We start from the raw sequence: 12,619 nt of genomic DNA, 5'->3' as shown, positions 1-12,619 counted from the left end.
GGATTTCTTCTTGTTTTCTATTTTGGATGTATTTCATTTCCCTTCTAGTTTTCTGTCTCTTCCTCTCCAATATTTGTATTTTCATTTTTATATAGAAAAAATAAAAAAATGGTATAAAATTTAATCTTTTACCAAAAAAAAAAAAACAAAAAAAAACCTCAATAAGAGCAATAGTTAAGCAATTTGTCCACTAGAGATCTCTCGAGGAGCCAAAAAAAAAAGTTTAAGAATTTGCAGACAGTATGGGCTGCTGCTCTGTTCTTGTCTCTTCTGGGCCTTGAAAGGATATTTTACTACTATTTATAAACCCAGAACAATACTCTGTTTCTTCTGTTCCTTAATCATTTTTTTCTTCTAATTATCATTCTTCTGGAGAAATCTCGTCTCTTTTCTCCATCGCCATGGCTCTCTCAACTCCTCTTTCTCAGGTTTTTTTTTAAACTTTTGCTATTAGATATGCTCGTTAACCTACCTCTTTGATTCCTGAGATTATTTTAGGATTGAATGAAAGTTTTGGTTTTTGATTTCAGATGTCCGTTGCACTTCCAACTGGAATTGATTGGTCGAGCCGATCTATGATCAAGGTGAGCAAAACCAATCTAGACTAAGATTACTCACTTTTGTTGTTTCAGATGCTTAGATGGTCCTGATTTTCTTTTGTCTTTTGGTATTTTTGGTGGGTTTAGTTCTGATGCCGACTAGTAGTGACCTTTTTTGTTTTGGTTTTAATGTCAAGACTTGTAGTGGACTTGGTACTGAAAGGTACACTCTTTAGAAGTAGAAGATGATAAAAACTAGATTTTGCAAACCAAATTGGAACCCTTTGTGGAGTTTAAAATATTTCTTTAGCATCATCTCTCATCAAGTGGAAGGAGGAAATTATAGCGTTGACCTTTTGGTTCTGTCTCAGCTGCAGAGTATAAGTTTCACTGAGAAGTCATGGGGTCCTCGGCTGAGACTAGATTCTAAATCTAGAAGCTTAAGTGTGATCAAAAGGTCCACATTATGTATTGTCACTTCAGCAAGCAAGCAGGTCCAAAGTCTTGGTTACTCCTCTAGAACTTGAAGATCCCAAAGAGACTCCGTTGAACTTGTACAGGCCTAAGGAGCCTTACACAGCAACAATTGTTTCGGTTGAAAGAATTGTTGGTCCACAAGCACCTGGAGAGACTTGCCACATTGTTATTGATCATGATGGTAATGTTCCTTACTGGGAAGGACAAAGCTACGGAGTGATTCCTCCTGTAAGTGATTTTAACTCTGACACATTGCCTTTTGCCGATAAATGAGTTGCTCCCTCGATTTGATAACACTTCTTGTTCCATTTTCTTGATTCGTAGGGCGAGAATCCCAAGAAACCTGGTGCACCTCACAACGTTCGCCTTTATTCGATTGCATCAACAAGGTATGGGGATTCTTTTGATGGGAAAACAGCTAGTCTATGTGTCCGTCGAGCTATTTACTATGATCCAGAGACAGGAATAGAAGATCCTTCCAAAGCTGGTGTATGCAGCAACTTCTTGTGCAATGCCAAACCTGGCGATCAAGTTAAAATCACCGGTAACTTTATGTGTTTTAAAGCTATAAAACCCCTTCTATTTGTTGAACATGAGGTCTAAAATGTTTGATATTGTTGACAGGTCCGTCTGGAAAGGTAATGCTGTTACCTGATGATGACCAGAAAGCTACTCACATAATGATCGCTACTGGAACTGGAGTTGCTCCATATAGAGGATACCTACGGCGTATGTTTATGGAGAACGTTCCTAATTTCAAGTTTGATGGACTCTCGTGGCTATTCCTTGGTGTGGCTAACTCAGACAGTCTTCTCTATGATGAAGAATTTTCCGGATACCTCAAGGACTATCCAAAGAACTTCAGGTATGACAAAGCGCTGAGCAGAGAAGAGAAGAACAAGAAAGGAGGGAAGATGTATGTGCAGGACAAGATTGAAGAATACAGCGACGAGATCTTCAAACTTCTGGACAATGGAGCTCATATTTACTTTTGCGGGCTTAAAGGAATGATGTCTGGGATTCAAGATACGCTTAAGAGGGTCGCTGAAGAGCGAGGCGAAAGCTGGGAGCAGAAACTTACTCAGCTCAGGAAGAACAAGCAGTGGCATGTTGAAGTGTATTGAGTTAATAGTTTTGTTTGCGGTTTATAACATTTCTGCAACTGAATAATCGTGTCAATTAATGAACACAGGGTAAGTAAACTACAACGCTGCAGCAGATGGAACAATCAAAAAAGCCAATTAATGAACACTTGTGGACTCTATAGACCGGCCCGCTCACAGTCCGTTAGGACATGGCCTTACGGCCCATGTACTGTCCGCGCGTGTACGGTCCATCGGCCATTGNTGCATGCATGATTTTAAACCAACGAAATCTATAATAGGCAAGGCATGTTTCGGTCTCAAATACCGCATGGCCTAAGGCATGTTTCGGTCTCAAATACCGCATGACCTAAATAAATATTTGTTGCATGATTCGATCTCAAATATCACATGCTAACTATCGGTTGTCTATCTTATATGCNCTTTAGCCTTTGTACTCCTCTTATATATACTTGTAAACCTCGACATTCAGCAATAAGACTAAGAGATTTCGNATCTCAAATATCACATGCTAACTATCGGTTGTCTATCTTATATGCAGATGGCAAATCTCAAAAGCCTAGACTATCCCATCTTGCAAGCTTCTGGAAAGAACTACTTGGAATGGGTGAAAGACACCGAAATCCACCTAAGGTCAAATGGCCATCTGGTTGCATTGATGAGGAAGTTGAGAGCACTGATAAGAAAAAAGAACAAGTGTCTCCAACATATGCACCATCACATTGCGGAGAGTCTCAAAAGTNGATCTTCTTCTCTCTTTCACAAACCCTAAACCGCTTTCGTTCTTGCTTCTATCCGAGACCAAACACCTTTCTGTTCGAAGATCCCCTTGTTCACGAGCATACCTTAAGCTCGTGATCAAGCTTCTATCGACAACTTGATCGAGGTTCGTGGTCCGTGTTCGGGGGTGAGTTTGTGTGTTCGTGGTACGTGATTCCGGACGAGAAAAGTACAAAGGAGCGGTTCGTGGGAAGCTGTTCGTGGTTCGCGGTAGCTGTTCGCGGAAGCTGTTCGTTGTTCTGTTCGTGATCCGGTTCGTGGTTCTCTTCGTGGTCCTGTTCGTGGTCCGTGAGCGAGAGAGAGGTAAAACCGAGGTCTGTTAGCTCCCGGTCCATATCCAGTCAGATCCAAATCGGTGAAAGGTAAAAATATGGTCGAACCCTCTTAAAACCCTATGATCCGAATTTGGACTTAAACATACAGAACCCTAAAACAAACAAGTACACAACCAACAAAGTTTAAGATCTCTAAAACCTAAAACTTAAAAATCGGTTGGTGTATAGGTTGTTAGATTTCTTGAGAATTAAAACCAATTATATTATGAATTAAATTTGGTTGTTTGTTGCTTGTTGTGATGCATAAGAACCTAGAAATATTTTGTTGTTTAAAGATGTTCTAGGATATTAAAAACTGGATCATTCATGCATCATATTGAAATCGGATCATGTATAAGATAGGATCTATTTAAGCATAACTTGTTCATGTAAATGTCGGCTGCATGAATTATGTTCTAGGATTGTTAAAACTTAAAACCGATTTTGATAATNGTTGCTGCTGATGAACAGTGCTATGAGACCTCCCGGTACAGCCCCATTATCGGAAGCAAATAAGGTTGATTTGGGAAAGAAAACTACAGNTAGGATAAATTCCTAATTAATTTAGTAATTATCTAAAACACCCTAAAAACAATATTTACTAAATCCTAGATTAAAAGGAAATTTAAGAAAAAGGAAATTNTGGCAGAGGACGTGGTGGCCGTGGCGGCCATGGCGGACAGGCCGGCCGAGGAGGCCGTGGACGTGGTGGTAAGGGCCGTATGTCCTTTAAACCACACACCAAGGTCAAATCGGTCTGCCACAGATGTGGTATGTCAAACCACTGGTCCAAGACTTGTAGAACTCCCAAACACCTCATTGATGCATACCAAGAAGTTCTAAAGAAAAATCCGGAAGCCAACTATGCGTACATCGATGATGAAGGAGACTTCGATCATGAGAATGACGACTTGCTAGAGACTTCCGATTGCCATTGATGATTGATTTTCGTTTTATTTTGGTTTAATTTCAATGCTTTTATGCTTTATTTTCCTTTATTGTATTGGATGATTATTTTGATTTAAATGCAATGGTTTTTATTTTATAATTGTCTTATTAAAATACAAAATTATGTCCTATTTATAGAAATGGCCAAGGACATGAGTGAACTAGTAGTGGACAGTGGATCCAGCCACACTATACTAAGAGACAAAAGATATTTCATAAATCTTAAAATGAAAAGTGCAAATGTTAGTACAATTGCGGGTATAGCCAACATGATAGAAGGCTACGGCCAGGCTCACGTTTTGTTGCCTAACGGCACACACATTGAACTAAGTGATGCCCTATACTCACCCAGCTCTAAGAGAAACTTATTGAGCTTTAAAGATATAAGATTAAATGGTTATCATGTTGAAACCAAGGGTGAAGGAACTAAAGAATTCCTATACATTACAGAAAATGTAAATGGCCAAAAGAAGGTCCTAGAGACTATACCCGCACTAGCCACTGGTTTATACCATGCTAGGATAAACATGATAGAAGCTAACATGGCTAAGCACAAAATGTTCACTGAACAATTCACTCTATGGCATGACCGGTTAGGCCACCCGGGTTCGAACATGATGCGTAAAGTAATTAAGAGTTCAAAAGGGCACAACCTTAAAGAGAAAAGAGTTTTCCCTAAAAATCTCACTTGTGTAGCATGTGCACAAGGGAAACTCATTACAAGACCATCACCAGTAAAAGTCACAAAAGAGACTTTGCATTTTCTGGAAAGGATACAAGGTGATATATGTGGACCAATACACCCACCATGTGGGTCGTTTAGATATTTCATGGTTATGATCGATGCATCAACCAGATGGTCTCACGTTTGCTTGTTATCCACAAGGAACCTAGCATTTGCTAGGCTGTTGGCTCAAATCATAAGATTAAGAGCACACTTTCCAGACTTTCCACTAAAGACTATACGTCTAGATAATGCTGGTGAATTTACATCCCAAGCGTTTAATGATTATTGTATGTCCATGGGGGTGAGTGTGGAACATCCTGTGGCACATGTCCATACACAAAACGGATTAGCTGAATCCTTCATTAAACGTATACAATTAATAGCTCGACCATTGTTAATGAGATCGAAGCTTCCTGTGTCGGCTTGGGGACACGCGGTCTTACATGCAGCAGAACTCATACGCATCAGGCCATCTAGTGAACACATATATTCACCATCCCAATTATTATCGGGTCAAGAGCCAGACTTATCCCATCTCAAAACATTCGGTTGTGCCGTTTATACACCCGTTGCTCCACCACAGAGAACTAAGATGGGACCTCAAAGGAGGATGGGAATATATGTGGGATATGAGTCTCCCACCATTATAAAGTATCTTGAGCCATTGACAGGAGATCTATTTAAGGCCAGATACGCGGTCTGTCAATTCGTTGAGTCTGAATTCCCTACTATAGGTGGTGAGACCGGCAAGCTGGTCAAAGAATTAACATGGAATCAAACATCCTTAAATTGGCAAGATCCTCGAACTCTAGCATGTGATGCAGAGGTTCAAAAGATTATACATTTACAACAGCTAGCTAATCAATTGCCAGATTCCTTTGCTGACCCAAAGAGAGTAACAAAATCGTACATACCAGCTTGCAATGCACCAGTACGTATTGATGTTCAAAAGGAACACAATAAACAAGTTGCTACAGAGTCTAAACCACGTTTGAAACGAGGTAGACCGTTAGGTTCCAAAGATAAAAATCCTCGAAAGTCTAAAGGTGCAAAACAGACCGAGGTTCAGGGAATTACAGAAAAACCAGACATGGCCGCGGAAATAATTAATGTACCAGGTGAAGTTCAGGACGCTGAACCTCAAGAACCTGAAGGAATTGATAACAATGAGGTATCAATCAATTACATAATGTCTGGAATAAAATGGAACCGGAAAAATGTCGACATTGATGAAATATTTATAAACAAGGTAGCACTTGAGATAAATGAGGATCTAGAACCCACATCCATATTAGAGTGCACTCAAAGTAAAGATTGGCTTAAATGGAAAGAAGCCATTGATGTGGAGTTAAACTCTTTAAAGAAGAGAAGTGTGTTTGGTCCGATCTTAAGGACGACACCTACCATTAAACCAGTTGGACACAAGTGGGTCTTTGTAAGAAAGAGAAATGAGAAAAATGAGATAGTGAGATACAAAGCACGGCTTGTAGCACAAGGATTCTCTCAAAGACCCGGCATAGATTATGAGGAGACATACTCCCCTGTGATGGATGCAACGACTTTTAGATATCTAATAAGTGTGGCCATAAGAGAAAATTTGGATTTACGGTTAATGGATGTTGTAACCGCCTATTTATATGGTCCACTGGATAATGAGATTTATATGAGATTACCAGAGGGTATAGAACATAAATGTAAAAATGGTACTCGAGACCAATACTGCATAAGGCTAGACAAATCGCTTTATGGACTGAAACAAAGTGGTCGAATGTGGTATAATCGCTTAAGTGATTATTTAGCTAAGAAAGGCTATAAGAACGACCCAATCAGTCCATGTATATTCATAAAGAAGTTTGCAAACAAAGGATTTGTGATAATAGCAGTTTACGTGGATGATTTAAACATCCTCGGTACCTCTGGGGAAATCGCCCAAACTGTAGAATACCTCAAGAAAGAATTTGAGATGAAAGACCTAGGCAAAACAAAATTCTGTTTGGGATTGCAGCTTGAGTACGTAAATAATGGGATCCTTGTGCATCAAAAGGCATACACAGAAAAAGTACTCAAGAGATTTAATATGGAGCAAGCTCACCCATTGACTAGCCCAATGGTTGTTAGAAGCTTAGACTTGGATAAAGATCCATTTGCTCCTAAGAAGGCCAATGAAGAAATTCTTGGACCTGAAGTGCCTTACCTCAGTGCTATAGGAGCGTTAATGTTCCTGGCTAGCCACACTAGGCCGGACATATGCTTTGCCGTGAACCTCCTAGCAAGATATAGTTCTTGTCCAACTATACGGCACTGGAATGGTATTAAACACGTCCTACGGTACCTGCGAGGGACGGTTGATTTTGGTTTATTTTATACTAACCATAACCAAGAAGGTCTAGTTGGTTTTGCTGATGCAGGTTATCTATCCGACCCACACAACGGTAAGTCTCAAACAGGTTATGTGTTCACGCACGGTGGTACGACGATTTCTTGGCGTTCGATGAAGCAGACTCTTGTGGCCACATCGTCAAATCACGCGGAGATCCTAGCCATCCATGAGGCCAGCCGTGAGTGTGTTTGGTTGCGGTCTATGACTCAGCATATTCGGACGGATAGCGGCTTAGAAGACAGCAAGGAAGCAACCGTCATCTACGAGGACAATACGGCTTGCATCGCACAGCTCAAGGACAAATACATCAAGGGAGATCGGACGAAGCACATACTGCCGAAGTTCTTCTTCACACATGAACTACAAAAGGCCGGAGAAGTTCAAGTGGTGCAAGTACAGTCCTGCGACAACTCAGCCGATCTCTTCACCAAAGCATTGCCGACATCAACGTTCAAGAAGCTCTCGCACAAGATTGGAATGCGGAGGCTTCAGGACTTGGAGTGATGTTTGGATCAGGGGGAGCAATGTGTGTTGTACTCTTTTTCCTTCACCAAGGTTTTGTCCCATCGGGTTTTCCTGGTAAGGTTTTAATGAGGCAGCATCCCCTAAGCACATTGCAGCGATCCCATCCAACATGGCACGGTCATCTCGTCCATGGGGGAGTGTTGTAAAACACTTGTGGACTCTATAGACCGGCCCGCTCACAGTCCGTTAGGACATGGCCTTACGGCCCATGTACTGTCCGCGCATGTACGGCCCATCGGCCATTACTTTACGGCCCATGGCCTATTCTATGTACTCGCTTGGTTTATGGGCTTTAGCCTTTGTACTCCTCTTATATATACTTGTAAACCTCGACATTCATCAATAAGACTAAGAGATTTCGCTCCCTAAATCCTCTAGTTTACAACACTTTCCTCTAATTTCCAACTATTTTCAAGAAACAAAATAAGCTAATTTGTTTCCTTTGTAGCCTGATTTTACCAGTGGCAGGCACTCTTCTTAACGTTCCTTCCGGGTTTGCCTCCGCGCTTCCTAGCATCACTCTTCATCCTCCTATCCACTCTCTTTGGACCTTTTCCAACCTTAACCCCAACTCCTTCAACCAGTTCTTTCTTAGGCTTTCTTGTATAGCTTATCTATCATCTTGTCTTTTGAACAGTTTGATGTATCCGCGGTGTCAAATATTGTGTTTTCCTTCTTCCTCACTTAGGAAGAGTGGAAGAAACTTGGCATACATAAAGACAACATATATATGACATAACAAGCTTTGTAAGTCAGAGGCAACGAGGCCTATGCATGATTATTATTAGGTAACTACATACGTACTATATTATTTCCATGGATCATATCCATCAGTCCTACTAAATCGCAAATGAAATTGAGACAAAGAGTTATTTAATTACTACATAATTAGTGGTAAACTACTTCAATGGATCCTTGAAGCTTCATGCTTCTGCCTCTTTGATTTCAGAATCAACACTCTCCTTGGTCATCTTTTTGCTTTCAAGAAACTCAACAATACTGTTAAGCGCAACATCCGGGTTCTTGCTCACCATAAGCTGCTGTGTGATTTCAGCTGGAGTTGCTTTCACCTCATGGAACATGTTCTCAATACGCTCAACCAAAACGTGTTCTTCGATGTTGAGGTACAGTGCAGCGAGTTTCTTGAAAACGGCAGGCGTACAGTAGTCCATGAGAATATGAACATCCATCCTTCCTGGTCTCAACAATGCTGGATCGAGTTTCTCCTTGTGATTCGTGGTAAATATTATGATCCGTTCCTCTACACAGCTTGACCATAATCCGTCAACAAAGTTTAGTAGACCAGACAAAGTTACCTGATCCAAAAAAGACAAGAATGATCAGAACACAAAAACAGAGAAATTAAGCCGAGAGATAAAGTAGTTTAGTGTACACTCCATGGAACCTGGGGATCCTTCTTCTTCTTCTTCTTCTTCTTCTTCTTCTTCTTCTTCTTCTTCTTCTTCTTCTTCTTCTTCTTCTTCTTCTTCTTCTTCATATCCTGAATATTCTCTGTCATCTTCTCTATCCTCGTTTCTAGCATCTGCTCCAGCACAATCAAGATCTTCTATGAGAAGAATGGAACGGTTCTGAGTCATAGTGAGAATCTGTCTAAGCATTTCATCATCTTCAACACTCTGAATCTGAAGATCATAGACATTAAAGTTCATGTAGTTAGCAATTGCAGCAACAAGCGACGATTTCCCGGTTCCAGGTGGACCGTAAAGAAGATAACCACGTTTCCAAGCTCGTCCTACGGTTTTGAAGAAGTCTTTCCCACTGGAGAAAGCGTCTAGGTCACGGATCAATGTGTTCTTGAGCTCAGGTTCCATTGCTAGGGTTTCAAATGTCGTGTGATGTTGAAAAATTGCTGATTCCCATGTGTAACGTTTTGAATTGTAGGTGTAGATATTGAGATTATCTCTGTGTGTCAGTATCTTCACCGATGACTTGGCAATATATGAGAAGTAATCCGACATAATCTTGTCTCTAAACTCCTTCTTACACGTCAAATGAAAGTACCTGAAACCCCAAATAAAACATCAGTTACAAACTTACAATTACCAAACACAAAACAGTCAGAATACGAAGCATACAGAAAGTACTTACACTCAGGTTAGAGGACTACAATTGAAAAAGGAAAAAATAAAATTATAAAGTTAGGGATCTGTATTGAGAATTTAATGTCTAAATTACTAGCTAATTACATAGTAAGCGTAATTAGGCACACACAAAAAAACCAAATTTTTAAGGGTTACTTATGAGAAAAGTTACCGTATCTGTTTACTCTGGAAAGAATTAGTGTCAGGGTCTTTCTCAGAGTGAAGAGTCCATTCAAGAGGAATCCCTTCGAATTCATCGGTGATTTTGGCTTTTACGGGTATTCCAAATTTGGGTTTAGCCATCGGATTATTGAGGTTTTTGGAACTGACGAGGAGACCCCCGGTGGAGATTCTTGTGAGAAGGGTCGGCAAGTAGACTTGGGCAGCACGGAACATCTGATTCGGGACGAAGTCGCTCTGTTCTTCGATGATGAACGTGAAATTGGGGTTGAAATAAGAAGAGAAGTAATCTGTGAATTTGGAGACGATAAAGTCACGGATCTTGGTGGGAATGATCTTACGGAGAATGGTTTTGAAGAGCATCGTGAAGGCGGAGAGAGATGTGTAGATCGAGAAAATTGCAGAGAGGGAAGGGATTTTAGTAGAGAAACTCGACGCCATTGTTATCAGTTCTCAGGTGGTGAAATGAAGATGATGGTGTGGATGATTAAGCAAGTGAGTGGTGACTGTGTGTATTTATAAAGAGAGAAGAGAAAACTTCAGGGGCAAGTTTTCGAGTTACTGTTCTTAGTAACGGGGAGGAAGCTTACAGAGTAACTTCGTGCTTTCCTCTTATGGAATGAGATGTTTTGTTGGTAAAGCTTACAAAAAGGGATACATATTAAGAAACGCGTTTTCATAATTTTATAAACGATTAATCAAAATTGAAAAGGGTTACTATATACAGAAACAGCTGTACTTAGGGCTCTTAATTTAACTACGACGCTGCAAACAGAAGTGTATTTACTTACCAGCAAGAGCCCCACCAACATGTGAGCTTGTCTTCAACTGAAAATATGTAACCAAGACGAACCTGTGAATCCCGAAGCTGATTTTGTGTCAATGATGTTTTAAGCCTTAGTATGTTTTAATCGCTCTGGTTCATTTATGTTTCATCATCTGAACTGTGAAGGGCTTTTGGATTCATAGAATTGCTTCTTCTTCTCTTTTTTTTTTTCCTTTTCTAACGGCTAAAAAGAGTGAGAGTTAAGTATGTATGGTAGCACCTAAATGGATTATGATTCTTTTTTTGTTGCAATTTTTTTTTTAATGTCATTTATCCAATATAATTTTACAAATCGTTTCGATCATGGGATATTTTTTTTTTTGGTAGAAACGATCATGGGGTATTGAATCCTAATTTCTTGCCACTACATTTCAGCATTAAAAGTAAAATAAAAAAGGTAAGTAAATAAAAGCTTTTTCTACGCCAACAACAAAATTATATTATAGCATCTTATTATTATAAGAAAATACATGAAAAAGAAATAAATGACGGCATAATTAATAATTAAACCATAATTAATATTTTTTTTTTTGAATTTAATGTTAAATTATATTTAAAAGAAAAATAAAACGGTTTTACAACTTGTGCAACATAGTTTGAAGAATAGATGTGTTGAAAATATTAGAATAGATAAGAGGTGTTAGGCTCTAGATTGCATCCAGAATTGAAACCCTTCATCATATCGCCGATCCCCCATTAAACCGATGGCAAGAAGCTGGTCTCTGACCTGCCTATCAACCCACGCAATGATGGTGTCCGCAGGCTTCAGTGGCTCACCATGCCTACGACCATTTCTTTCCCTCCAGACCGTATAAACCACTACTTGGAATAAGTAGCGGATTAGAAAACCTTCCACCAGCTGAAGATTCGAGGTAGATATGTGAGCAAGGAGGGACCAATCCATGGTATAAAATGTCTGCAGCAGGCCTTTAGCGAGAGCAGACCACACAGTCGAGACAAACGGACAAGCAAAGAAGAGATGATCCCGTGTTTCTAAAGTAAGCTGACAGAAAACACAAAGTCCCGCTGCTTGCCCATTCCACGCAACCATACCAGCACCAGTTGACAACCGATCCAGAACCGCCAGCCAGACACAAAATGAGTACTTAGGCGTTGCATGACCAAACCATATTCCCATAATTAATATTAAACCCTAAATGACGGCATAATTAGGGTTCCAAGGTTAGCCATATGTTCGTCTCTTCAGAATGTGAGTAGCATCCATCGGATGATATTTGGGTAATTTTCAGTCTCTGTATTATGGGGTTTTACTTAGATTGGATTCCTCTGTTTTCTTTCTTATAAACCGCACTGCTACTAAGGAAAGCATCAAACTTTGAATTTCATAAGCTTTTTAGTTTTTCTTTTTGAATATTTTTCGTGTTGTTTCTCAAGATTATACAGATTTGAAAATGTAATAATTTGAATCCAGGTCTCCTCATTGCTGATTTGGGTTTTTTTATTTCTCTGTGTTGACAGAAAAAAAAAAAAAAAATCACTAGATTGATTGAAAATACTATGGACAGGATCAGTTTCTTGCCGGATGATTTCTTGTTGCATATACTTTCATTGCTTACCACAAAAGATGTCTTGAAGACAAGTCTTTTGTCGAAACGTTGGCGGAATCTTTGGAAGTTGGTTCATGAACTCGAGTACATCGATTATACTAAGAACGTTGCTGATCATGCGAGGTTTCTGCTGTTTGTGGACAGGTCTTT

General features: G+C 39.8%; 1 protein-coding gene and 1 pseudogene across 1 annotated transcript; one reads left to right on the top strand and one right to left on the bottom strand.

Annotated features, from left to right (window-relative positions):
- On the top strand, nucleotides 350-2,203 carry LOC104737393 (annotated as a pseudogene).
- On the bottom strand, nucleotides 8,586-10,540 carry LOC104737392 (AAA-ATPase At1g43910-like). The gene is made up of 4 exons (XM_019234729.1): nucleotides 10,068-10,540; nucleotides 9,335-9,815; nucleotides 9,199-9,276; nucleotides 8,586-9,109 (listed from the first exon to the last, which is right to left on the bottom strand). The coding sequence occupies exons 1-4, from the start codon at nucleotides 10,514-10,516 to the stop codon at nucleotides 8,717-8,719; spliced, it is 1,401 nt and encodes a 466-aa protein (XP_019090274.1). The 5' UTR covers nucleotides 10,517-10,540; the 3' UTR covers nucleotides 8,586-8,716.

This window comes from Camelina sativa, chromosome 13, assembly GCF_000633955.1.
Source record: "Camelina sativa cultivar DH55 chromosome 13, Cs, whole genome shotgun sequence".
Classification (NCBI taxonomy): Eukaryota; Viridiplantae; Streptophyta; class Magnoliopsida; order Brassicales; family Brassicaceae; genus Camelina; species Camelina sativa.
This window is presented reverse-complemented; position numbering and strand designations above follow the sequence as displayed.